At 43.1% G+C, this 26,869-nt stretch overlaps 1 protein-coding gene across 3 annotated transcripts in view; it reads right to left on the minus strand.

Annotated features, from left to right (window-relative positions):
• tmem94 (transmembrane protein 94) overlaps positions 1–18,506 on the minus strand; it is a 35,112-nt gene extending 16,606 nt beyond the window's left edge. Inside the window, exons 1-17 of one of the 3 annotated variants that reach the window (XM_084079093.1) lie at positions 18,381–18,506; positions 15,944–16,342; positions 12,109–12,228; positions 11,821–11,948; positions 11,357–11,493; positions 10,518–10,726; positions 10,141–10,292; positions 8,996–9,098; positions 8,815–8,901; positions 8,542–8,658; positions 8,216–8,272; positions 6,412–6,516; positions 5,629–5,802; positions 4,679–4,900; positions 3,581–3,881; positions 2,086–2,259; positions 1,007–1,109 (exon numbers count right to left, since the gene is read on the minus strand). In XM_084079093.1, coding sequence (XP_083935219.1) covers positions 1,007–1,109; positions 2,086–2,259; positions 3,581–3,881; positions 4,679–4,900; positions 5,629–5,802; positions 6,412–6,516; positions 8,216–8,272; positions 8,542–8,658; positions 8,815–8,901; positions 8,996–9,098; positions 10,141–10,292; positions 10,518–10,726; positions 11,357–11,493; positions 11,821–11,948; positions 12,109–12,228; positions 15,944–15,967 — 2,213 coding nt within the window. In that variant the 5' untranslated portion in view covers positions 15,968–16,342; positions 18,381–18,506. Of the gene's footprint in view, positions 1–1,006; positions 1,110–2,085; positions 2,260–3,580; positions 3,882–4,678; positions 4,901–5,628; positions 5,803–6,411; positions 6,517–8,215; positions 8,291–8,541; positions 8,659–8,814; positions 8,902–8,995; positions 9,099–10,140; positions 10,293–10,517; positions 10,727–11,356; positions 11,494–11,820; positions 11,949–12,108; positions 12,229–15,943; positions 16,343–18,380 lie in introns of all 3 variants that reach the window. The other 2 variants (XM_084079092.1, XM_084079094.1) reach the window with 2 other exon arrangements.
• Positions 18,507–26,869: the final 8,363 nt, after the last annotated feature.

Here is a 26,869-nt window from a genome sequence, read left to right on the forward strand (position 1 = left end):
TATCGTATGGGTCCATAGATCACGTGTACCGATTTTTGTGAGATTTGGAAAAAAAAGTTGAGGAAAAGGAGCAAAAAGTGTGTTTTGAAGAAAATTCAAAATGGCGGAAAATCTATCCTGACGCAAATGGGCGTGGCCTATATGGGGAGATGCGTCGTGACCCAGGGAATCCAGGGAAAAATAAATTTTGCTTTTACGACCTACGGTTCAAGAGTTATAGGCCAAAAGGTAAAGTGGGCTGTTATAGCGCCACCATGTGGCCGACTGGTGTGATTATTTTCTTAATAATTTAGCAAAAAACTATTAACCTCCCCTCCAAATGTGGTAACTGTAGCTCTTACGGTTTCTGAGAAAAAAAATACTTGAATGGGAGTTTTTGCAATTCCCATTAAAGTGGATGGGGAAATTTAATGCACTAATAAATCAATATCAAAAAATCTATCCTGACGCAAATGGGCGTGGCCTATATGGGGTGATGCGTAGTGACCCAAGGAATCCAGGTGAAAAGAAATTTTTATTTTAGGACCTACGGTTCAAGAGTTACAGGCCAAAACGTAAAGGGGGCTGTTATAGCGCCACCATGAGGCCGAATGGTGTGATATTTTTTTAAATAATTTCGGACTAAATTATGAACCTTCTCTCCAAATCTGGTAACTCTAGCTCTTACGGTTTCTGAGAAAAAAATACTTGAATTTGAGTTTTTTCACTTTTACATTAAAGTGGATGGGGACATTTAATGCACTAATTAAATTAATATCAATTAAACTAGTCAACCAATCTCTTAGCAAAATACAAGCGCACGATTCCCGTTCAAGACGGTCATTTTGATATATGGCACAACATTAGGGGATAAAAACTGTGGGAGGAGATGCGGTTTGAAAAAAGTTTATCTATAAATAAAGATGGAAAGTGTATAGAGTACTATAGTCTGGTTGCCCTGTTGGGCAACCACACTAAAAAGGCACGTGGATAATTTTCCCCATCAAAATCTAGCCTGTGTGCTTACCTGTCTGAGCCGGACAGGGGGTAAATGTCGGACCCATCCCAGAAGTCAGTGCAAGCCTCCAGGATGAGGTCAGCCGAACCGTGTGACAGCATCTGGACGTTATCTGTAGAACAGAGGATGAGGCATTTAACTTTTAACTTTTAAGTTGACAAATCTAACACTGTTCATAATATGGATTTGCCAATCACAAAAAGCACATTTCACTGTTTTGGTAATCTCTCAAGAACAGATTCCGACCTGCGGTGGAATCTGTCGGAGCGGTTCGTCCTAACCAGTGCGCATTGGCTAAAAGTGGGCGTGCCTTCAGATCAGGAAGTGGGCCGCGCTTTACCCAATCAAATGTAGTGGGCGGGATTCACGTGTCCATCCACCATGATCCACCCTCCCCCCCTCGAAACTAGCCGAAACTAATTTAACAATAGCGTCCTCGGAGCGGACAAAACCACGGAAAGATATTCACATTTTAAATTACTCTTTCATCATAGAAACAAGTGGGCTTATAACCAAAACCATCCATGTTCTCTGGGAGAAGTGGTGTTAGTGTTCCGTGTAGAAATATTGTTAGTGGGAATGAAAACATGGTCGCACCAACCGGAAGTGATGCGCTATAGGCAGACATGAAACCGGTGTTTCCCTGCGCTCTAGTCTAACATTATACTCCTGCCAGACTCCACAGAATATCAGAAAAGCAGAGGTCGCTGTTTTTCATTTTCTGTGGGGTCTGGCTACGCGAGACTACTGTTTTGGAGACATGTGAAGATAGACACGGGAAATTACACTACAGAGCACGGGACCAAAACAAATAGGCGTTTTAATAATCTAGTCAGACATTTATGACCCCATATAGAAACCTCCTGGCAGGGCACGGTTTGCAAGCGCACAAAAACATTTCCACCTCCCACTGCTACAACTCCATTCTAGGGGAAACACTGTAGTGCAGTGGTTCCCAAACCTTCTAGCTCAAGAACCAAAAGGGAGATTAGACATTTGCCCGGGACCCAAACTACTGAAAATAGCAGATCTACAAGAAAGAGAGAGATAGATAGATATATATATACAGTGCTGTAGTGTATACTCACTGGAAGAGGAGTCTCGTACAAAAAGGGACATGAGGTGGGACATGGGAGGCTGCCGTTTGATGAAGGGCTGCAGGCGTCTTGGACATGACTCCTTGTTCTTTTCACCTGAGGGCAGCTGGTATAAGGCAAGGTGGTTCTCCTGCTTAAACAACTCCCTCGCACCGGGGGTAAAGCCTGACACACACAAAAACACAGGAAATTGAAATTAGACATAATTAATGCATGAGTGCATGCGTGTATCTGTGTGAGAAAGAGAATGTGTTTAGTTTGTGTGTAGGAGTTAAACGATTAATTACTAATGTATTGATTAATTGTCAAAATCGTATGAATAACGAGGTATCATGTAACAAGACTAAGTATAAAAGCTGTGCTGTGCCAACCAGACCAAAGACATTTAAACTTAACCATCCTTAAAGCCACTAGTGGGGCTAATAAATAATACAAATAACATATTGTTGTTGTAAAGAGGCAGAATTGGGTGTGTTGGGGTGGTGTATTTAATATTTAATTCACAGAGGGAGGCAATAGAGAAGGGGGGGGGGGCAGTAAGTTTCATCCTCTGCAGAGAATGAAGTTGTACTTAAGCTCCTCTTGAAACTATGCTTGGCAAAAAGTGCCGTACCATTAGGGCTGGGCGATCAAACAATCTTGATAGTTGATCGCGATAAAATGTACGTCAATGACGAAGATAAGCTATGGACATTAATACTCAATATGGATAGATCTAACAGTCTGTCACACAGCTAAAATAAACGCAACAGTGTCGGACTGCAGCTCTTAGCTTGCAAGTCAAAGTACACGCTCATTTCCTACTGTGACTAAGAGTTTATATTGAGCTACCAAGCGGGGAGGAAAGTGCATGTGAAAGTGATTGAAATGGGGGGAAAGCAGGAAGTGCAATTCCCTGGAGGGGGACTTTCCACAGAAAACTAACTACTACGAAATAAAGACTGTTAGTTACAGCAGTGGTTCTCAACCTTTTCAGGCCGCGACCCCCCCAAATCATCATATTTGAACTAGGGACCCCCTAAAATAATCTTATTTGAACTAGGGACCCCCTAAAATAATCATATTTGAACTGGGGACCCCCCCCCCCACCACCCTGACAAGCACTTGGAATTGTAGGAGTTGAGGCATGACATTGGACTTGGTTCCACAGATAAATATTGTGAAAATAGCAGATCTACAAGCGCTGTGAGCTTGTAGATGGGCTATTTTCAAATATGTATTATATTTGACAATTTGGCCAATGTTTGACCAATTTTTATAGTATAGTTTGTTGATGACTGTTGATGCTGTATTGTTTTTTTTTTTTGTATTAAAAAGTTCTTAAAAGTCCTTAAATTGTCACTTCACTGTCCTGTGGGGAACCCCCCAAAATCATCTGGGGAACCCCCTGGGGGTCCCGACCGACCCACAGATTTAGAACCACTGAGTTACAGCACTATTTGAGCACAAACATTTTCCCCTCTGTGAGCAACCGTGCCATCCTCACCTATGAGCCGGGACAGCTCGCAGAGCCCCCAGGGCACGTGCACGGGCAGCACGGCGCCATGGCTCTCCTGCAGCGCCAGGTTGGACAGGTGGTCAGAGAAGCGACACAGCTGCTGCGTGACGCTGGCATTGCACAGGTTGAGCATGATGTTGAGGCCCAGCGGCTTGAGTGAGGGCAGGTGGCACTGCCAGGAGAGGTCATCAAACTGGATGCTGACAGGGTTCTGCTGGTCCTGCGACAGGCTGAGCATCTCCAAGTGGTAGTCGCACACAAAGTCATCTGCCTCCGGGCAGCCGAGGTCCTGGAAGACAATGGAGGAATTAACGAGAGAAGAAAAGGACAAAAAAGTTAGAGAGCAACTAATGCAAAGCTCACAAGTACAGAAAGGAGTGATTTATGTCTTACTACGCTTGTGGCAGGGGTTTGTTGCTTTGGTCCCGATATAGTAATACCAGTTAAAACTGACAGTCCTCTGGAGCCCATGAGGCAAAGAATCATTTTTATATTTAAGATGTTCTTTTACAGTTAAGGTTACAATTAATAAGGCACATAGGCAAGTACTGGGTTCAGACAATTAGGGTTTAGGTTTAGGGTTAGGATGAGGAGCTACGGTTAGAGTTAGTTTGAGGGCTAGGGAGAGAGATTTTGCAGTAAGGGTTGTGTGTGAAAGGTAGTGCAAGTGATTTTAGTTTTTTAGTCAAACAAATAGGTTTGTGTTAAAGGTTAAAGCTTCACATTCCGATATATCTGCTATGTATATCTGCTATTTTTGAATAGCCAAAGCTAAGTGGTTAAAACGATTGTGACGCTATGTTAACTAATTTCGCTTGGGACCCCCTGGTACTCCCCCAAGGACCACTGGTGGTCCCCGGATCACTGGTTGAAAACCACTGCTTTAGGCGATTCCGAGTAAAATCATTGATGTTTTTTGTCCCCAAAAAAAACATCACTATTAGTTTGGGTCAAAAAGTCAAATGACATTTTTAATGAATACCGGTACTTGCTTTTGACATACCCACAAGGATACAAATACGAGTGAGTGAGTGAGTGAGTGAGTGAGTGAGTGAGTGAGTGTGTGTGTGTGCGTGCGTGAGCTACCTGTTCCTGGTCCTCCTCCCCTCCCTCTGTGTCGTGGCTAAAGCTGACGTTGGATCCTGAGTGGTGTTTGGTGCGTGTGTGGATGTGCTGGGCTGCCAGCCGCGGACGCAGCACATCAGACGAGCGAGCCGTGTCATGGGATGTTTCGCTGGGCTCGGGCCCCTCCCCCAGCTGCATGGAAGACTCCATCGGCAGACAGAGGAGGGCGTCTGCTTCCTGGACCTGTACGGACAGGAGGGATAAACAATCAGTACGATTCGACAACTTCAAAATACCAAATGTGGAATTCATAGGGATTGACTAAGTCAGGGGTCTTCAACAGGGGGTCCAGGACCCCTAGGGAGTCCTCAAAGCAACTACGTTGACAATTTGCTTGGCACCACTTTAAGGGTGAAGGGTGAAGTTACAGACTATGTAGCATTCTAAGATTGTCTTCTGGCTTGAGAGACTAGATAAGTAACTACATGCCACTTACATAAATGGGCAGCAGCCAGGATGACTGAATAAATATTTGTATTGTGAAGGACAAAAGGAACAAAATATGTATAATGAGAGTGAGACAGAAAACTGAAAAAAGGTGGAACTGATGAATGAAAATTTAAGATTTGAATAATTGATAACAAACAAAGACTCATGCAAAAATAGCAATTTCAAGACTATCACAATTAAAGCTTTTTTGTACTTTTTGGACCATTTTTTAAAGTATAAAATCAGGCTTAAGTGATTAAAACCAGCAAAAGACCATACTTATGCCATGTCACGATATCTAGTCTCATATCACGATATGGATATAATATTGATACTGTATATTGCCCAGCCCTAGTAATGATGAAGAGTGAATAAGCTATACTCGTCTTCTCATAAGGAAGACACCCAACGCACACACACACACACACACACACACACACACACAGTGTCACACACACACAGTACACTCACACATACATTACCTCATCCCTGTCATCATCACCTTCCATGCGGCAGAAGGAGTTGATGGACAGGTCATCTTGAAGGTCGTCTTGGCTGTCATGAGAAGGTTCTACTCGGCCGCTGAAAAAGAGCACCGTCTCCGGACTGGGGTTTGGCCATGATAGAATGCCCTGCTTGTCTACACAGCACAGCACCTACAGACCCATAATATGTACAGTATGTAAGTAGGCTCACATTTTGACTGTACTAATTAATTTATATAACTACTGTATATATCAGGGGCGCCGGAACGGAATATGACGTGGACCGTCCGTGCGTGCGCGAACATTTTGCGGTTATTTCGGGTGGGTTTGTTGATTTTTGGGGGGGATAATGCGGTTATTTCGGTTAATTCGGTTCGCCTCGCGCTCGCGGTGGTCGCGAGGTGCGGGGGACTGGACAGATTTTATTATTTATTTAAAAAATAAATAAACTGAATAGTGGGGCGGCACAGTGTCCTTTAATTAAACAGGCTCCGGCGCCACTGGTATATATACATTATCTTCGCTGTCATTCAGAAACCTGTCCAAAACCATAACTTTTCAGGAAATGGAAAAATGAACCTGTGTTCCAATGGGTCCAATGTATTTTTATGTAGTCACAAGCTCTTGTTAATACCTGGTTAAATAATATTGGTTAAATATTTATAAAAGCCACCCACAGACAGACTAGATCCTACGACATTCAATCTAGAGATGCAATTATTCTTCCTGTCAGTGAGGATATACATATGCTTCAGAGTGAATTACACACACACTACTCACAGTGACAGATCCTAGGATGTGTAGTAGGCTGGAGGTGTAGCAGAGTGTCTGAGATTCTCCCTTCAAGACGCCCACCAGATGTCTCCACACGGAACGCAGCATTTCCTATACATGCACACACATCCACAAACAGTTAGACCGCCGCTCTCTGTTCAAAACAACACTCCTCAAAAATACATTCAAAAGCCCTCAAGTGGTATTTTTGATAATGCTAAAGCAACAAATCAAACATTTTTTTGATATTTAAGCTAGCCTGCTGTGGCGTCAAGTTGTGGAGTGAGCGGAGTTACTGTAAAAGATTAGACTGAAAAGTATATAACTTTTTTAAAGCAAATAAATAGGCCTATATGAGCTTTATGGCCGACATAAAAAAAGAAACGGCTGTTTCTAAATGTAAAAAAGTGCTACTGTTACATGAGAAGGAGGCAAAGCCTAATGTGTGAATTTCCATGCTCTCCTTGGCTTTGTGTGATGGGAGTCCATGATGGCCAGCACAGACAGCAGGGGACAAAACAATCCCGATGACATCACTGCTCAGTCCTGACACAGTCGAGTGCAGCTCCGTGATTATTTCAGAACCACGGTTCCCTTCCTTGTTACCTCTCCTTTTTTAACAAACAAGGCAAATTAATTAATCCCAAAGAAGGAGATGAGGAAAGGACACAAGGAAAGGAAACCCCACAGGATTAATGGTGTGGGTGCCTCATTGAGGGTCATTTCCAGTCATGCAGAGCAGGCAGACGTGGACAGAGCTGGAAGGGCATGCACTTAAGCCCTTCTTAGAAACACCCATTACCGTACCGTTTAACTGGCCTATACTGTGTACTTTGTCATATGACAAATATGTTCTCATTGCGTTTCGCTATTTTAAAAAAATAAAATAAAATAATGTTTTTTATATATTTTGGAACACTTGACTAAACTAAGTACACCAGAGTTGTGTGTTTAAAGATACCAAGGACAGGTCAGTAACGTCACCACTAAGCGTCATAAAGCAGAAATGCTTCAGACTCATAGGGCCCTTTGCTTGACCTCAAAACCACAATGTTGTCACACGATGGGTGAATTATTTTGCTTGACAAAAAAAAAAGAAAGATCATCGAGTGATACTTGTGTGGGCTGTGTAACTACAGGCTACACACACTTCCAATTGTGACATCACTGTCCAATCCTTGGTTTATTAATTCTAGCCTGCCACTTACCCGTTTATTGTTCTGTAGCAACAATACAATAACCAGACACAACAGAGAGAATGGGATTTACTGTATTGATTTCAGCTTTTCTCTGATTACCAAAGATCAGCAGGCAAGGGGGAAAGGGATTACAGACTGGGTTTGCTCAGTAAAAATCTGAGACTGTGGCGAGTTTAAAAAGTGTGGAAATGGCAGGACTGATTGTCAAAATAACATGACAAAGATGATAGGAATCATTTGTGCAATCAGACATCCAAAAGTTCATGGTCGAAGAGTGTTGATAGTCCATAATATGAAGAATGAGAATGACCAAAGTGAAAGGAAATAACTGGCCGTGCAAGATGAAGAAAACGTATAAAAGATATATATATATTTTTTTTAAAACTAGACGAGAGGATAGACAGATGAACAATCAAAGAAGTGATCATAATCAAAGATGTCCATGAAGGTTTCCATAAGTCATTAGGATGGAGGAAAGGGTATAGTGAGAGCTGTGTACAGGGTTCCACAGAGGAGGGGGGGTGCAGGGGTGAGGGCAGCGAGCGAGTGGGAGCGAGCGAGCGAGCGGGGGAGCGAGCGAGCGGAGGAAGGGAGACAGTGAGGGGTTATACCTGGGAGGACACCACTTCCGTGTAGCTGCTTAGGGTATCCTCAGAGAACTTAGCAAGCTGGGGCAAGAGAAGAGTCTAGTTAAAACACAGAGGGAGACCCTCTCTGCGTCTCCTCCGTGTGTGTTGTGTTTGTGTAGACGTTCGTTACAACATACGACACAAGGGCATGTACCCTCTCTCTGTTAGGAGCTGTACTGTAACTCACTGTTAATGCACACAAGGTTACAAGGGATTGTGTGTGTGTGTGTGTGTGTGTGTGTGTGTGTGTGTGTGTGTGTGTGTGTGTGTGTGTGTGTGTGTGTGTTTTAAGTGTATTTTTGTCTCACCAGGCCCGTGGGTGAGGCGCGGCTGGACTCGGCAAGAACGCGGGCCTCTCCATAAGCATTGACCAGCACCCACATAAAAGGGAAGACCAGAGGCAGGATCGGCAAAACACCCATCAACTGGAAAAACAATTACATCTCATTCAACTTCTTTTTAATCTTAATTTGAAACTGAGTACTTACAGTAATATATATAGACACACACACACACACACACACACACACACACACACACACACACACACACACACACACACACACACACACAGTCTGTACCTGCAACTGGAAAAAGTTGAAGCAGCCAGGGGTGAGGTTGGGTGCATCACAGAAGTAACGGACAGTATTCACCAGTAAAAACGCCACCTACAGTAAACCAAAATGATTGTTTTAAAAACGGGTAGAACACGCAATGCCAATTAACAGAAGGAACATTTTTCAAACTCATCTAAGTGCTCACCAGCACAACAGGACAGGTTATCTTGGTCATAACTGACTGCACAGTGAACCTCTCATTATCCAGAGCCGTGATGGGCCGAATCAGGGCCATCTCCAAACTTTTCCTGTTGAAAGAAAAAGATGGCAAGGAAAGAAGATTGTTTAAACCAATTACTTCTTCCTCATTGATTCCTGTCTTTAGTGAGGTTGGTGTTTGGCATGTGACATCACACGCTGTCTGAGTGGCGTGCCAGTGAGTGCCATGTCTGAAGACCACATTTTTGTTGTAAAACACTACATTATGCATTGGAGATATGCAGAGTGCAAGAAACTACCAGGATTTTCACGGTTAAGCTTCAAAAAGACATTATGAAAACAAAAAACATGATGGGGGGGGGGGGACTTTAAGTAATTCTGCAGCCTAGGTGCACAATACATTAACCCCCCTTTTCAGTGTCTGTACGGGTGTGAGCACTGTACCGTACTAGATCTGCAAGATATACTATGGGTATGTACAGTATAAATACTTAATGCCTTTTTCCAGTGATTGTTCAAAGTACAATGAGACATATTCCAGTGTGTGTGCACCAGTTAGGTCAGACTTGTAAATCCTCACTGTAAATGGACGATTTACGATAAAAAAAAGAAACCACAATCATTGACCACTTTGATTTGGCAAAACAAAGTCTGGAGAATCATTTGGATGATGTGAAAAAACATTTACCCAAAAGCATTACTTCTGAGAAATAATTAACACTTTCTACCAACCAACACACTGTCAGCTCAGTCCGACCTTTCTTTATCCTATGCTATCCATGTATAGTATACGCTGAAGAGAAAAGTCAAGAACAAACAGTAACAAAACACAAACCCACCACTAGCCCAGTAGTTCTTAAAGTGGGGTCCAGGGATCCTCAGGGTTCCTTGAGGGGGTTCCAAATGGACCCTTACAGTATCTTTAACTCTGAGGGACCTATTTTGAGGACGTTAATTAACACCCGCCGCTAGGTCTTAACCATGGTCTTAAATTGCATCATGGGGGTGCGTCCAGCACAATGATGGTATTTGCACGACGCAAAAATGCGCCTAGCACAATAGTTATGGGGGTCCTTAAAATGAAAAGGTTTGAGAACCAGCGCACTAGCCCAACATAGCCGAGTCACCGACCTGACAATGTCCAGGACTGGTGTGCGGACAACTCTGAACAGCCGGTGCTGTTGGGGGCTCTGAGGGCCTCTCTTTTCATTGGCCAGCGGTGAGGGAGGAGGGGAGACTGGGGGGAACACGTCTCCTGGCTCCAAAACGATGTGCTCGTCATCCTGGGGACGAGTAGACACAGAGGAGACAAGTAAAGCCTGAGTTATTCTTAGTTGTGCACTGAAAATAGCCACAACGCCACAACAATAGCAACAACGCATTGCAGTGCAATGTGATGTGAGCTTGTAGATCTGTGGTCTGTATAGATCTGTGTAGTTCACACAAAGGGAGAGAGAGAGAGTGCATGTGTGCGTGCGTGTGTGTACAGTATCAATACACGTTCGAACCTTGATCCCCCTGAGGGAAGCAAACGCCTCTTGTCCGGGTCTTAAAGCTATAACGTCCCCTTCCACAAGCAGACTGACGGGCAGGTTGACCAGTTGGGAGTCTCGGTACGTCCAGTGGAGCGACCAGGACGGAGACGAGGGAGTGTACAGGTCAGGGTAGAGAGACGGAGACCACCGTATCGCCTCAACTTCACACCCTGAAGTATAGTCTTTAGTGGGGAAGTGAGGAAGGGGGGCAAAGAGACAAAAGAGGGAGGGTGTGGAAGATATAATAAGACAACGTTAAAGCGTTTCAATGAGGAGATGGTGAGAAATTCAAAGAAGAGTGAGATCAAAGGAGGGGGTTAAATCTCAGACGCAGGGGTATGGTTCCAGTCCACCACTATGTAGACTGGGGTTTGACACCTCCACGGTGCCTCCGACCTGGCCGGGCACTCCAACGAGCACAACTGACCGTGTTCATGGGTGGGAAGCCGGCGGTGGGTCCAGTGACAGAGGGTGTTCCGTCACTGGACTAGCAACTCCTACTACAAGGTTGGTTGGGGCACCTGATCAGCATGGAGTGGAACTGGGAGGGATAGTGTGTGTTCCTCCACACTCTCTCCCACCAGTGAAACTCCTCCCCGTCAGGTGAAAAGAAGAGGCTGGCGACTCCATACGTTTCCATGGTTGTCTACACCCTCCCCTCAGTCCCCTGACCAAACAGTAGGGGTTGGCAGTGACAGGCACTACACGAACATGTGGGGTATTGGCATTTGGCAATGACTAAATTGGGAAGAAAATTGGGGGGCAACAACCTAAAAACTGTTGATCAAAATCTACTCAAGTTGATTTCTCACCATTGAGCTGTGCAATGATGAACTTGAGGCGTCTGACCATCTCGCTCCTCTTGAGCTTCTCCTGTCGGCCAACCAGCAGCAGGTTGAGGATGAGGAGCAGGAGAAGAGCGGCAGCATTCATCAGCTCCATGCCAGTACTGAGAACAGAAGAGCCGCAGATGAATATGACAGAATTCAGAAGATCAATTTGTCAATTCACACAAGGCAATCTGTCTGTGTGATGAAGTCAAACGCATCATTTTGCATACGCAACGCATGCAATGACGCAAAACCGAAGTCAACCATTATACAGATGGAATACACCCTCTTGTGTTCTCTAACCAGAGACCTCTGAGTCACTGGTCGGGCTCCCTAGGTCAAGGCCAACCTGCTACCCCATGTATTCACACGGATGAGTCTTAGCCGGGACACATCTTTCATAGATATTCAATGCAAAAAAAAACATTTCCATTCAGGTGACCCACCTGCCCTGTGGCTGGCTGCCAGGGCAACAGACCAGTCCCAGTACCACCAATAGAGTGAGGGCAGCTCCTGGCCAATGGAGACAGGAGGGACGGTTGCCATGGTAAAGGAAGCTCTTCAGCCAGCGTTCCTATGGTTACACAAACAACAGAAAACTATGATTTGCAGCAACTTATGAAATACATCTGACATAACACATAAAACTTTGTTTTAAGAATTTGGATGAAGAGGTCTGCGTGTGCGTGTGTGCGTGCGTGCGTGCGTGCGTGCGTGCGTGTGTGTGCATGTACCTGTAAGGAGAGTCGTCTGCATGTGGTCTTCTGATCCTGTTCCAGCAGACTGGTCAGCTGATCCCTGAGCGTGGTCAGTGCCTGGCCTGTAGACAGGCCTCGAATCACAGCTCCCTCCTCCTGCAACACACCGTCAACACTGTTTACTTAAGACCCTGTAAAGTATGTGTATGTGTGTAAAGTATGTGTATTCTAAAATGTTCACATCACAGAATAATAAGTTATTAACAAACAAGCCAAATATTAAAGTTGTTTTTTTTAATGCCACGTTTTGAAAATTACGTTCCAAAAATAGTTCTGGCTATATTTGCATATTTTCCAGGATGCACTTTGGGATACTGGAAATACGGAGTCGTTTTTCTAGTTAATTGTATGTCGGAAAGTCTTATGGCAGGGGTCTTCAACAGGGGGTCTGGGACCCCTAGGGAGTTGTCAGAGATCTGTCGTCACAGATGCTGATATGTGGCTGGCTGGCTATTATCTATCCATGCCGGGAAAATAGTTTAGCCTGAAATTAAGTGATTACATATTGGATAAATACTTATCTAATGTAAATAGAAAAGCGGGACTTTCCCACAGTCTCCTCTACCACATGCTCCTCTGTCTATGACGAGTATCCACATAGAAACATGAACACACATACACATATGAACGCATTGATGTACACACACATTCTCAGGGTTCAGCTTTCAAACGTCACATCCCACACAGCTACACTATTAATAACTGCCCATTCCCCCAGAGGAACAAAGCATCAAGAAAATCCTCAAGACTGACTTAAAGACAGACACACACACAGGAAACCTAAGCCGTCTTAGTATAACAGGGCACACCCACTACCTGACCTCGGACACCCAAACACAAACACGTGCCTCGTGCGGATTATACAGGCACATACACACACGCACACAAACGCACTTAGCGCCTAGAGGCTTACCTCAGCCTCATTTCTCGGACACGCCTACACAAATCACCAATAGGCTGACAGATGCAGCGAGGAAACATCATATAAGACGACCAACTTACTGTCCTCTTCCTCCTGACAAAGAAACCGCCTCCCATCTTCAGCACCATGACAACCTTCTTTCTCTGCCTCTCTCTATCTCTCTCTCTCTCAACACTATTACTACCACCAGTCAGAGCTAAAAAGGACGGTCTATAAAAGCAGCCACAGTGTGTCAGGAGAATATGTATGTATTCTAGGGACTACATTTAAAAAACAGTGTCCCTGTAAGAAAAATTGCTTGGTCATTTCATTTGACTAATTTCGATAGACGGGAACCAGCCAAAGATGCTTTAAACCTCACCCAATTCCCTCTCCTCTCTGGGCCCCATATAGTGGTGCCTGCCTAGGTAGCCAAATCCAGCAGCCAAACAAACCCCCCCAGTTCATTTCAGTTCAGCTCAGCAGCTGGCTCAGAGAGACAGAGAGAGAGAGAGAGAGAGGGAGAGCAGGGGGGGGGCGCGAGAGAGGAGAGGAGCTGAAATAGAAAAAGCAGGATGGACAGAGAAGAGGGAGAGAAAGCGAAAGAGGCTCTTTACACAAGAGGACCATTGCCAACCTGGCCCGTATTACCCTAGTAGGGCTTTGTTCCACTTTTGCCAGCAAAGCGCATTCTGCAGTGAGAGGAAGGGATGCAGAACGAAAGTCCAGTGAAGAGGGAGGGAAATTCCATGTAAGAGAGAGAATGAATGAAAGATGGCAAACAAGAGAAGGGCAAGAAGAGCATGAATATAAGAAGCTGCAGGCAAGAGCCTGGAGAAAAGTACAGATTCTCTGCACTTAACCTCAATCAAACTCTTCACAACTTCACTCTGCCAGGATCACATAACCATAATGCAGAAATAATTGCCTGCTAATGCTGAAGAAAGACATTCAAGCTACTTGCTCCATGATCATAACATCATTCTGCACACTTGCTCTCCGACACATGAAACTATTATGCAATATGATGATGGTCCAGTATGTCCAACACATGTCCAGTAATCTAAATAGATTTGACAAACACACAAACACATACTTAAAAAGTCATTTACACATGGAAAGTGTAAGAAGAGCTTCTACTCTACCTCAACGACTTCTAGGACATTCATGTTTCCCTGAGGAAGAGAGCCAGTGGCAACACTGGCAACATGTTCTAGCTTGTACTGCTAAGAGTTAATGATTACATAAATGGAAAGCTACATACAGGTGTGGAACACAGAGAGGAAAAATAGATGGCCTCATTGTTGAACTTATTCAATAACTGGCCAAGGGCTGGCCATTTTCCATTCCTGTGCAGATGGCGTGCTGACTCAGTGAGGTTCTCCTACATAATATCTATGTTTAACTATAGAATGGTTTGATTAACTGATCCTTCTATATGACTAATCTGAAATGCCAGAAACGGAGGAGGGAGGGTGACAGATGCAGTGATAAATGTATGGGATGGAGATTGTAGCGCTGGGGTCGTAATTGACACTTTTGACTTTAAACTTGTGTGAAGGACGAAGCAAGAGCATAACAACAACTTCATGATGACCTTCCTCTTGGTCATCTAAACAATAAACATAAGTCTTTACTCTTTAAACAAGACCTGACCTAGATCTGCATCACCCAGTACACTTATTGTGTCATTGTATCCATGTGTGTGTACAGTAGTAGGATTGGGACAAAAAAACAAAACGATATAGTGCTAGCTGATTAGACTATTGTGATATCACAATAATTTACAGACCACAGGAAGATATTTCTCAATATTGTCACATTTTCTCAAAACGTTAATCGTCTCTGTGCAATGTGGGACTCTATCCCTTGCATTATATATCAATAACCCCTTGGGCTTATCTTGCTTATACCATGAACACGTGCACAAATGTTAATAATACAATATAACTTATACAATTGGGGTGGTTGTACAGTATATGGTCTCCCTGCTGCTCTATTGAGACATTTAGATCATGTGTCTAGGTTGGACACGATCTTTGAAACAATTTTATTATTATTATGAATTTTGAACGGTGATGAGCCTACTACATCAAAGCCGTGGTTATCTGAAAATAATGCCAATCTCATACCAATCACAAATAGGATGATGTTGCCTTATTACAGATACCGCCTTATGCTCCCTTATTACTGACTCCCTACTGCCTTATTACTGTCTCCCTACTGCCTTACGCACCGAATCCACCAAAAATATAATAGAATTGGGGTGGTATTTGGTCTCCCTGCTGTTCAATTGAGACATTTAGATCCTGTGTCTAGGTTGGACACAATCCTGTTTCTGGTTTGACACGCTTTATTGCATGCGACTATTGATGACGTCTGGTCATCCTACATACAATGTATTTCTAATATGAGAATAGCTTTTTTTCCCCCGCCCAGAGTGCGCGCAAGCGGAGTGTCCGTGTGGGGCTACATGCATTAACATGGGGCTGAAGAAAAGCAGCGTCTGTGTACTTATACTCCTGTGGGTTTTGTGCGTTATGCTCCTTTATTACTGACTACCTACTACCTTATGCAGTGTTACTACGGACTCCCTAATGTCTTATGCTTCCTTATTACCAACTAACTACTGCCTAAATTGTGTTTCTTTTTGCTTGTATCTTGTATAAAAACGACAGATGTACTTTGTACGATGTCAATAAATAAATCATCGTTTTAAGAATCTCTGTGGCTATTGATATATTGCCAAGCACTGTTCCCTTGCGCTATGTGCTGATTAGCTGAGTATACTCCTCAGGTTGGTCTAAAACCCCAAGGGCCAAGACCTGTTTCATATAAACACCCGGCCGCCCCAGGGACAGGCAGTTATCATTAGCAGATGCTCAGCAGCCAAACGCAGAACACACGCACCTGCTTCTTATCCTGCGGCTCCATGGCGACCAGAAGCACTCCACATACTCCGCTCCTCTAGCGGCCAGTGACACCAAGGCAGAGCCCTCACTCTCTGAGCTGGGCACTGCACACGGAACCGTCCCGGGCGGTCCTCCTTGAACGTCCGTCTCCGACAGCCACTGCACGAGTCCCCCAGCCGAGGACAGAGGAAGACAGAGCAGCCTCGGTCCTGGCTGGCAGCACCACCTCTCTCCCAGCCTGCTCTGCCAGTCTGATGGGAGGAACACCCTGACCGTGCAGGAACCGGCCACAGAGAACCGAGGAACTGTGGGAGATGAGATCCTTCCTTGGGAGATTAACTGTAGTTCAGGTCTGGCCAAAGTGTGGGTGTCCTCTTCATTACGTGCATTTATGGATCTGTGGATGAAAGGGGTAAATATAGAGTGCAAATTATTACATATATACACAGTAAGCATAACTAGAGAGAGGCACACAGACACCCGCAGTCCCGCACCCAGGCCAGAACCTTGAAATGTGGGCCAGGTTAATGCACATGTCATGTCTTTTTGCCGCTGGGTTGAATTCCACACCTTTGTCAAACCAGTCTGATCTACTTCTATAGCACATTCAGGCTGTCTTGACATAACAAGAGACTCCAGGCGAGCCCAGGTGGCAACATAATAGTTGCATTGAAAGGGTATCAAGGGGCCCAGAATCTACTGATGGTAGCCTCACTGACTGACCACATAAGCAGCTTCCTCTCTGACACAAAACACTCACTGAACCCCAGAGTCAGCAGTCTCCATTGGCTCAGAGATGACAGTGCTCAGCCAAACAGAGAGGAGAAAAAAAAGACCACCAGACAGAAACATGAGAACAAAGTAGGCTTGTATCAAGACTATCATATATGTATTTTATCGATTTTGACATTTGCATATAGATACGAAAGTAAAAGTCAGACTGGATAAAATACATCTATGATAGTCTTGATCCAAGGCTAAGAACAAAGGAGATTCTGCAAAGAAATTATGAAATATTTTGCACACGACTATTGACAGTAATAAGGCAGTAGGGAGGCAGTATCTGTAATAAGGCAACATAATCCTATTTGTGTTGCCTGTATAATGCCCTATTGCACAACTTGAAAATACATTTCTACGAAACCACATTTAAAACAGTTAAGGCGTCCAAATAATAGTTATTATTCTGCAGGAAACTGCTGCTAACTTCGTCACACTGACATGCTTTAATCTTCTGCTGGCTGACAGTGATATTATTGTGACTGTCTGAGGCGTGGTGTCACTTTCCCTCTAGGATCAATGTGCATAGTTTACAACCACCATAGCTTTACTTTAGCTGTCCTGCAAGCTTTAGCTAGCAGTGGTGGAAAAGGTAATCACATGTTTTACTTAAGTAAAAGTACCAATACTGCAATGTAGAGACAATCTGTTACAAGTCTGGTATTCAAATTTTACTTGAGTAAAAGTACAAAAGTATTGGCATAGGGATAAAGTGGTTAATGTATGTTTTGTAATAATAATCAAAATCTACAAAGTAACTGGTAACTAAAGTTTTCAAATAATTGTAGTGGAGTAAAAAACACAATATGTCTCTCTCTCTATTGAAAATTGTAAACACTCCAGTAAAGTAAGAAATACCTCAAAATTGTACTTAAGTACTTACTACTTAGTTACTTCACACCATTATTGTGTATTATTGTGTATGTCTGAGGCGAGGTGTCACTTTCCCTCTAGCTGCATATAACCACCACCACTTTACTTTAGCTGTGCTGTCAGCTTTAGCTAGCGAGTTGGTCTCGAGGAAACCCAATGATTTCTGACCCCAGTTTTGAGTGATTTGACCCAACTTTGAAAGGCTGACAGCGCGATGCTGTGTATCTCTAATTGACCCAACAATATCACATTAGATGATACAACAACACAGCTGTCAGCCACTTTAAGCCAGAGGCAGTCGAAGCAACTGAAACTGTGAACACTGCTCAGTATTTTGCTAGTAGCCTTTTTTATTTGCACAAGCTAGCCAGATGAATACCAAAACACTCGCCCCAAAACACAGTTACCCCGGGGCAAATCCGACGTAACCACAGTAAACTATGCCTAAACTAAACCTAACCTTGTTCCTGACCGTAACCTCAGTAAAACGGTGCCAAAACCTAAACTTTATTCCTAAACTTAACCTCAGTAACACTATGCCTAACTCTAAACGTATTTCCAACTTTACCCTCATTCCTCAGTAAAACAAATACAATAATACAAGAACCACTGGTCCGCTAAAGAAATGAGGGCGAGCGTGTTTTGGGGCGAGTCTTCCGGTTCCCAGCCAGACGACTCTCTCGGTGTCAAAAGCAGATGCTGCGTCGTGTGGGCTGCAAAATGAGACTCATTTTTGTCATAAATAACTCGAGTTATATGTAATAACATGGCTTCGCACTCACCAGCAGATTAGTGTTGTTGCTTAATGGGGAAATTAAATGTCCTTTAACGTTCACTTGTATCTCGGACATCCACCACTCAGCCTGAAGCTTCCCCACGGAACAGCCATGTTAAGTTGAGAAACCAAACAACGTTGCCAGGTTTTGAGAGAGAAACGCGCAACCAGGTCTAGGAAAAGGAGTCACTAGCCTGGTAAACCCCCCTCCCGAAATCTCATTTGCATTTGATTTCACTGTGAAATCAAATGCAAATGAGATTTACGGTTAGCAGTTCACACCAGTAATAGATAATAACCATTTTATTAATAATCATTTATTTTGGTGCACGGATTGATAACAATCTTAAAAGAAGCCACATGACATGAGCACTTTTAAACATGTATCGATTATTTGAAAACAGACGATCTATTTTTGAGTGGAAAATTACATATTAATCTGGTTTAAACAACAATAGGAAACAACAAGCCCAAATAAGCAACTACACTTTAGAAATAAGCCCCAAAAAAACGCAACCCGAAAACTACCAATATTTACAAGCGACTTTACAGAAAAACACGCCCAAAGTCTCTTATAATAAGCGAACATGGCAACACTGGCAACCATGCAACCTACAGGGCGGGGCGGGGCGTTGTGCTGACGCAAAGAAGTGTTACGGTGCTCTCATTGGACGGATCGGAGGTTTACTCTGTTCTGATTGGTGGTTACGAGAGGGGAGAGAGTGGAGGTTTACTCTGTTCTGATTGGTGTATACGAGGGGGAGAGATCGTATTCTCCCCCTGACAAATTCTACAGCTCTGTTTTGAAATTGGAAACCTTATACCTTGCATCTTGAGTTCCTCTCTTGTTTGTCGCAGTGGTGGAAAAAGTACTCCATTTTTGTTTTACTTAAGTAAAAGTATCATTACTTCAATGTAGAAATAATCTGTTTCAAGTAAAAAACAGGAATTCAAAATTTACTTGAGTAAAAGTACAAACGTGTTGGTATCAAAATGTACCTAAAGTACTAGCCCCTACGGAACCTCTCCCTCCGCTGTACTGTATAGCTCCGAGATGAGGTCCCTCGTTAGTTACTGCCGTCTGTTTTCGAAATGGTCGCACGTCGTCCACTTTACATGTTTCTTACCCCTTTCTGCACATCGTATCCAAAAAGTAAAGCATTTCCGCCACTCTCTCAGATGTTTGAAGTTTTAACGCGCCATAAAAGCTATCCAACGGGTTGAAGAAAGTATTTAATTTGCCTCGGTTTTCATCCGGCTCCATAATATTTTGCATTAGAAGATGCAATTCAACATTTGACCAGTAGGGTAAGCAGTAATGTTATCTCTACGGGCGCAACTCTTGCGCAATGTCTTAAAAACCATGTAACCGGATGAAAACCGAGGCAAATTAAATACTTTCTTCAACCCGTTGGATGGCTTTTATGGCGCGTTAAAACTTCAAACATCTGAGAGAGTGGCGGAAATGCTTTACTTTTTGGATACGATGTGCAGAAAGGGGTAAGAAACATGTAAAGTGGACGACGTGCGACCATTTCGAAAACAGACGGCAGTAACTAACGAGGAACCTCATCTCGGAGCTATACAGCGGAGGGAGAGGTTCCGTCGGAGCTACTAAAGTACCAAACCATACACACCATGTTCTTATTTTGATCATAATACCCAATTACTGCATGCCAAGTCATGGTTGACACTTATTTACTATGACACATTATGAGTCCACTAGTACTAGTGGTTCTCAAACTCGAGTGCACAAATGGAACCAAATGGACCCGTAGGGTCCATTTGGTTCCATTTGTACATACCTGTTGTGGTCATTCAGGGCTATCTCTATGTGTTTCTGGTATTGCATTGTATATATAATGTATTATTGTCTGCCCATTTTGTATGTCTGTGGCAACAAAAATATTTTGACAAATGTCCACCACAAGCCAACATGGCAATGACCCCTTGGATGTACTCATGCAGAATGTCCCATTTCACAATGAAGTTTTCAAATGTATAAAAGGTATAATGTGCATGAGCTTAGATCAGCTATTGCCTATTTTCAAAATGGCTGAAATGTATATAGGGCTGAAGTGGTTAATATATGTTTTGTAATAATCTACATCTACAAAGTAACTAGTAACAAAGTACAAGTAAAAGTACTGAGAATTTGAAATCCTACCGTAAAGCAAAAATGCCTCAAAATTTTACTGAAGTACAGCACTTGAGTAAATGTACTTAGTTACTTTCCACCACTGGTTTGTCGTTGGTAAAAAGCTCATGGAATGAGTAAATAAATAAATATATACTGTATATAAAGAGCATTTAGAACAAAACACCAAGTTATTTCTTTTTTAAATTTAGATGCATTTCTGTGCCAAAATAGATACATAAAATACATAACTTGCAATTTACATATGCCTGTTTTGATTTTCAAATGTGACTGTACGAGTCGAGCCTATTAGTAGGAAATTGATAGTTTAATGGCTCTTCTCAAATAACATGCCTGGCAAAACATCTATGACGTCAGTGAGTGGGTCATTGGATGAGTCAGTGGCGTGATTTCTGACAGATTCAGCTGTGGAGCTCTGAATCTGTCTTGAGAGAGTAGAACTCCAACAACACATTGAATCAGAATGTAATTTAGTTTAGTTTATTAGCACATTGTAATATAAAATAGAAACTATACATATCAAAAGAAAACACGTTAGTGTGCAAGAAAAAGGAAGAAGACAGCAGGCTTATTTGGAATCCTTTCCTTAATGGAAGAGGTCATAAAACAGCATTCATTATAAGTTCAATAAGAACAATACAAAAGAATACAAGTTTATAAGGGGAGCAGCATGCAATAAATAAAAACACAAACTGCACAAAAGAAAAAGACAGAAACACTTTTTTTTTTTAAATTACACATCAGAACTAAATCATATGAACTACTGGTGAGGAAGATGTTTCTTATGTTTCTTAAATATTGGCAAGGATAGTGATGACTTAAGAGATGTGTCTAGAGAGGTCCACAACTGAGGTCCTCTAAATTTGATGAAAAAATGATGTTTAGAAGGATAAATTAAAATAATTTCTTGAGTGAATGTCAGAAAACAATTTATGAAAATAATAGGGAATGTCTGTTTGCATTTTTTTTTTTGAACATAAACAGAATTGAAAAACATTTGCCTCATCTATAGACAATAATGAATATTTAATAAATAGCTCATACAATCATTCTCATAAACCTTTGAGTTTTGAATGATCAGTAATTTAGTTAAATTTAGTTTTAGCTGACTCTTTGGTTGATTTTTAAGTCCTCACTGTATTGCCTATTTTAATGTTTTATGCTTTTGCTTTTATTTTATTTTATTTTTCGTTTGCTTTATTGTTAAATTGGTTGTAACTGTAACTGTATTTTTGCTCTGTAAAGCACTTTGCGCTGCATTTCATGTCATGAAAGGTGCTATACAAATAAAGGTTATTATTATTATTATTATTAAATATGATGGATATGTAGCAGCTCAAACAATATTAAAAATATTAAAAATGTATAAGGCGTGACTGGAAAAAAGTAATATGGGGGGAAATTAAGCTATAATAAAGAGTTAAATGAGACGAAGAATGAACCAGCAGGCAGATGTTTCTCAATATACAAATTCTGTGCACAGAAGCACACAAAACAACACAACCAACAAAACCCTTTCTAAACGTTGTGGATAATAAACAAAGCTGATCCATAACTAAATGTTCAAAATACAATGAGTTAAGTTGATGACAAATCAAATCAGATACCGATGCAAACATCATATCATACTATAATTCTAGTAACCTCTGTAGTGGTGGTGAGTACGTGAGTGAAGACACCCGGTTCTCCTCACTGGCAGGACCAATTGCTCTGATTTTGCACACAGCCATTGACCATTACCATCTGAACGCAACTGTGAAGCCCGTTTTTCAATTTCATCAAATCTCAGCTTCTTATTAGCGTTTTTCTGTCAAACACTGTCGCCATGGTTACGGGCCTGCCCAGCTATGGGACGAACTGCCTCCCGGGTTGCCAGATCATGTGCGCACATCCCCCCACGGATGCGCTGCGCCGACGGGTATGGTCTAGTTAATATGAAATAGCATATGGTACTGAAATATGAACCTGAGGCTGTAACTCATTTCTATAAAAGGCTTTATATATTTTCAACAAACCACAGCTTTAGTCCTGTTTGCAAAAATGTTGCAATGTATTGAATGCTGAAGGCCCAAAACCTATAGGAATCCTATAGCCACGTCAGTGTAAAATGCATCTCTTATTCATGCTGGGATCAATATATATCCAAAATGCATCGTTAGATTGTTTGTCTCTAAATATTACATTGATGACATTTTCATTTATACTGCATTTGACTGGTTTCTGTGTTGGCCAGCAGAGGGCTCCCTGGCCTCACGTAAAATGTTAATTTGTATATGGATGGGTTGATTGATTGTTCAACATAAACTGGACTTTGAATAAGAATGTTCACTGTTTTAAGAACTAGTGATTTGTTTTATTTTGTACATTGCAGTATGATTCACTAATGGTTTATAACAAATGAAAAACAAATAAATGTACAATATCAAATATATGGATACTTCTGAGGGCCGTATACACAATTGTAACATCTGTGAGACTGTGAGCATGTATTATTACAGGCGTGCTGCAAATTAAGACCGGCAATGACAGTTTCAGCGAAGGTGATGTTATAGTTCTTTACCTCTCCCTGTTTGGAGGGTTCGTTGAGGAGGAATTATTGCTCCAGAACATAAATGGAAAATCCTGGTTGCTTCAGTTCAGGACCCCTGAGAGAGCTGAAGTGGCGCTCGAGCAGCTATGTGAGAAATCCCAACATTCCAAACTAGTCCTTCTCCCAATGGGGGAAGATTTGCTGATTCTCAGTCCCGCCACCAAAGGCGACGTTGCACTTCAAGCGAAGAAGGTGAAGACCAGAGTCGGACCCTATATCAGCGTGCTTGCCGATGAGAACCTCAATGATCGCCAGTTTGGAACCATCAAAGGAGTAGCCAAACTATTCATGTCCTTCCAAAACAGCATCATCGGCGACAACGTAACAAAAGAGGATGGTAGAGGGAAGCAGGCGCCAGAGGAGAACATGGAAATGCGCCTCAACTATCATCGGCAGGTGGCGGAAAGCCTCATCTATTCGTGGAGGTTAAGGTGCAAGGAAATAAGGAAGAAGCTGGATAGCCTGCAATTTATTGTTTTGGGCAGGGTTCGCCGAACACAGAAACGGTCAAGCGAGGCTTTCCACACAATTAATGCAGTGCTTGAAGGTGAGAAGACGAATCTTCAGACCGAACTTGATAAACTGGACAGGAACATCATTGAATTGAAGCGGTACCTGACCCGACAGCCCTGATGATGGGATCATCCTCTTCTACCTGTAACCCTGATGACTACCTCTTCCACCTGTAACCCTGATGACTACCTCTTCCACCTGTAACCCTTCTACCTGTAACCCTGACGACCACCTCTTCTACCTGACGACTACCTCTTCTACCTGTAATCCAGCACTCAACACCGCTACTGACTTTGTAGCTGTAATGCTGTCGCCTACACATGTTACCTTCCGTAACATGAAACGTTACAGTAACGTTTTTTTGTCTTGTTTGTGTTTCTATTGTAACCAGAACCACCCCTTAGAAGGAATGTACGTGAAGGTATGCTCAACGCGTGAGCTGTGAAGGCTTTTGAACGTTTTTTTTGTTTGCCTAATGACATACCCAGAACTCATTATTAATCGATTGTTTTATGTTTTTTTATAATCGATTTGTTCAATTAAGTGTTATTACAACCCCAATGTCAAATGATGCATCAGTTTTATCATTATATAGATTTATGTTTATGTTTTCCCGTTTTCCTTCTGATGGCTTTTTACTAGCTGCAAATAGTATTTTGACAAGAGAACTATCCCGTATTTGTATTTTCCTCTGTACGATAAAACATAGAGTAAAAGGTACCTCATAGGAACATATCCCCTTTTCTTTTGTAGCATCTTGTGTATCATTTAAAAAAACAATACTTTGTGATATTTCCAGAATATGTGAATTGTCCACATCTAACCCACCTACCTACGTGGATGTGTTAAGGAAAGATACTGGTGTGGAAAGCCATTTTAATCACACATTCACTTTTGGAGACGACTTTAATTTCCTTGGTATAATAGTCCCATAGTTGTGGGTATCTAAAGAATTCTTGTTCATTCTAATCATATATTCTGGAAGCTCTTGTTAATCCTTCTCTGAACAGACTAATTAGCTCTGGGGTAACGGTTTATTTCAGTAAGGATACGCAAGAATTGTTGCCATTGTAAATTGTGTTCACATTTCTTTTGAGTGCATTTCATATAGACATTGATATATATCTATTTTGCTGTATCTACAGTAGTGTTTTGAGTTTTCCTCATGGGATCAATAAGTATTTTTGTTGGAAATGTCTTTTTGTTGGAAATGTAAAAAAAAACAAAAATGCAGATGTTAAGAGCCAATGACTGTTTTTCATATAATTCAAAATGGTGGGAGATCTAAAGGTCAGAGGTCAAAAGTCAGAGTGTGAAAGTTGTTCAGCATGAGGAGACGCATGTGTGTATCGAAGTTTCATGGCTGTAGGTCAAACAGGGCATGAGTTTTACCTGTTCAAAGTTGGCATTTTCAATTGAGTGCTATAGCGCCACCTTTTGACAAAAGATTGTGAGAATTATTTCTTGATGGTTTTTTATGACCCTCTACCATATGGCCGAGTTTCGTAAAAAGCGTATGCACGGTTCAGCCAGAACTGCGAAAAGTGGTAGAAGAATAATGCCAATATTAAAACAGAGCCATGCTTGCAAGCCTGGCCCTGTAATAAATTAAAAGTAATAGCTAAATAAGAGCCACAATCCGATCTACCGCTTCGATAATCGGCCGATAAATCGATCATGAAAATAATCGTTAATTGCAGCCCTATTGTTGAGTTCATGGTGATGTCCTTTTGATGAACCATAAGGCTGCTGTACGTAAACTCTTACTGGAGTTGCCAGGGTGACAGCTGTTGGAGACAAGGAGATATGAGATGTTTCTGCTACGCTGAACGTCTGCATCATAGATGCTTCCTGGGCGTCTCCCCTAGGTCCTCTGGAGTTGAAGGCGACTGATGGTTTAGAAGGTTTCTTTATTGATATAAACACACCGTGGAAACAAAAGCATAAACACAGTAAGTCATCAATCAGGAATCAACAAATCAATAACATCAATAGATCAAACATGACAGGTACAAAAGGCAAATATGATGCCAACATGACAGGTACAAAGGGCAAATATGATGCCCAATAAAGAGTGATCACATTAGTGTACGTAATTATTTTTGCTTTGAGCAATTTATTTAGATTTGATAGTCATTTTATATCCCCCTTTAAACAAACCATAACCGTTTTATTTCCATTCTTGGTTCCACATAAAAGTGAAACAGTTTGGTCACTAGGTGGCAGTGTGAGGGTTAGGTCTGCTCTGAGACTGCTCTGCCCTGAGACGCTCTGCTCTGAGACGCTCTGCTCTGAGACTGCTCTGCTCTGAGACTGCTCCGCTCTGAGACGCTCCGCTCTGAGACGCTCCGCTCTGAGACTGCTCCGCTCTGCTCTGAGACTGCTCTGCTCTGAGACGCTCTGCTCTGAGACGCTCTGCTCTGAGACGCTCCGCTCTGAGACGCTCCGCTCTGAGAGTGCTCCGCTCTGAGACGCTCCGCTCTGAGACGCTCCGCTCTGAGACGCTCCGCTCTGAGACGCTCTGCTCCGCTCTGCTCTGCTCCGCTCCGCTCTGAGACGCTCCGCTCTGAGACTTTCTGCTCTGAGACGCTCTGCTCTGCTCCGCTCCGCTCTGAGACGCTCCGCTCTGAGACACTCTGCTCTGAGACGCTCTTCTCCGCTCTGAGATGCTCCGCTCCGCTCCGCTCTGAGACGCTCTGCTCCGCTCCGCTCTGAGACGCTCTGCTCTGAGACGCTCCGCTCTGAGATGCTCCGCTCCGCTCTGAGACGCTCCGCTCCGCTCTGAGACGCTCCGCTCTGAGACGCTCCGCTCTGAGATGCTCCGCTCCGCTCTGCTCCGCTCCGCTCTGAGACGCTCTGCTCCGCTCTGCTCCGCTCTGAGATGCTCCGCTCCGCTCTGCTCCGCTCCGCTCTGCTCCGCTCTGCTCCGCTCTGCTCCGCTCTGAGACGCTCCGCTCTGAGACGCTCCGCTCTGAGACTGCTCCGCTCTGAGACGCTCTGCTCCGCTCCGCTCTGAGACGCTCCGCTCTGCTCCGCTGCTCTGAGACGCTCCGCTCTGAGAGTGCTCCGCTCTGAGACGCTCTGCTCTGGGACGCTCTGCTCCGCTCTGCTCTGAGACGCTCTGCTCTGAGACTGCTCTGCCCTGAGACGCTCTGCTCTGAGACGCTCCACTCTGAGATGCTCCGCTCTGAGACGCTCCGCTCTGCTCTGAGACGCTCCGCTCTGAGACGCTCCG

The sequence above is a fragment of the Gymnoscopelus microlampas genome (assembly GCF_963454915.1).
Source record: "Gymnoscopelus microlampas genome assembly, chromosome: 14".
Lineage (NCBI taxonomy): Eukaryota > Metazoa > Chordata > Actinopteri > Myctophiformes > Myctophidae > Gymnoscopelus > Gymnoscopelus microlampas.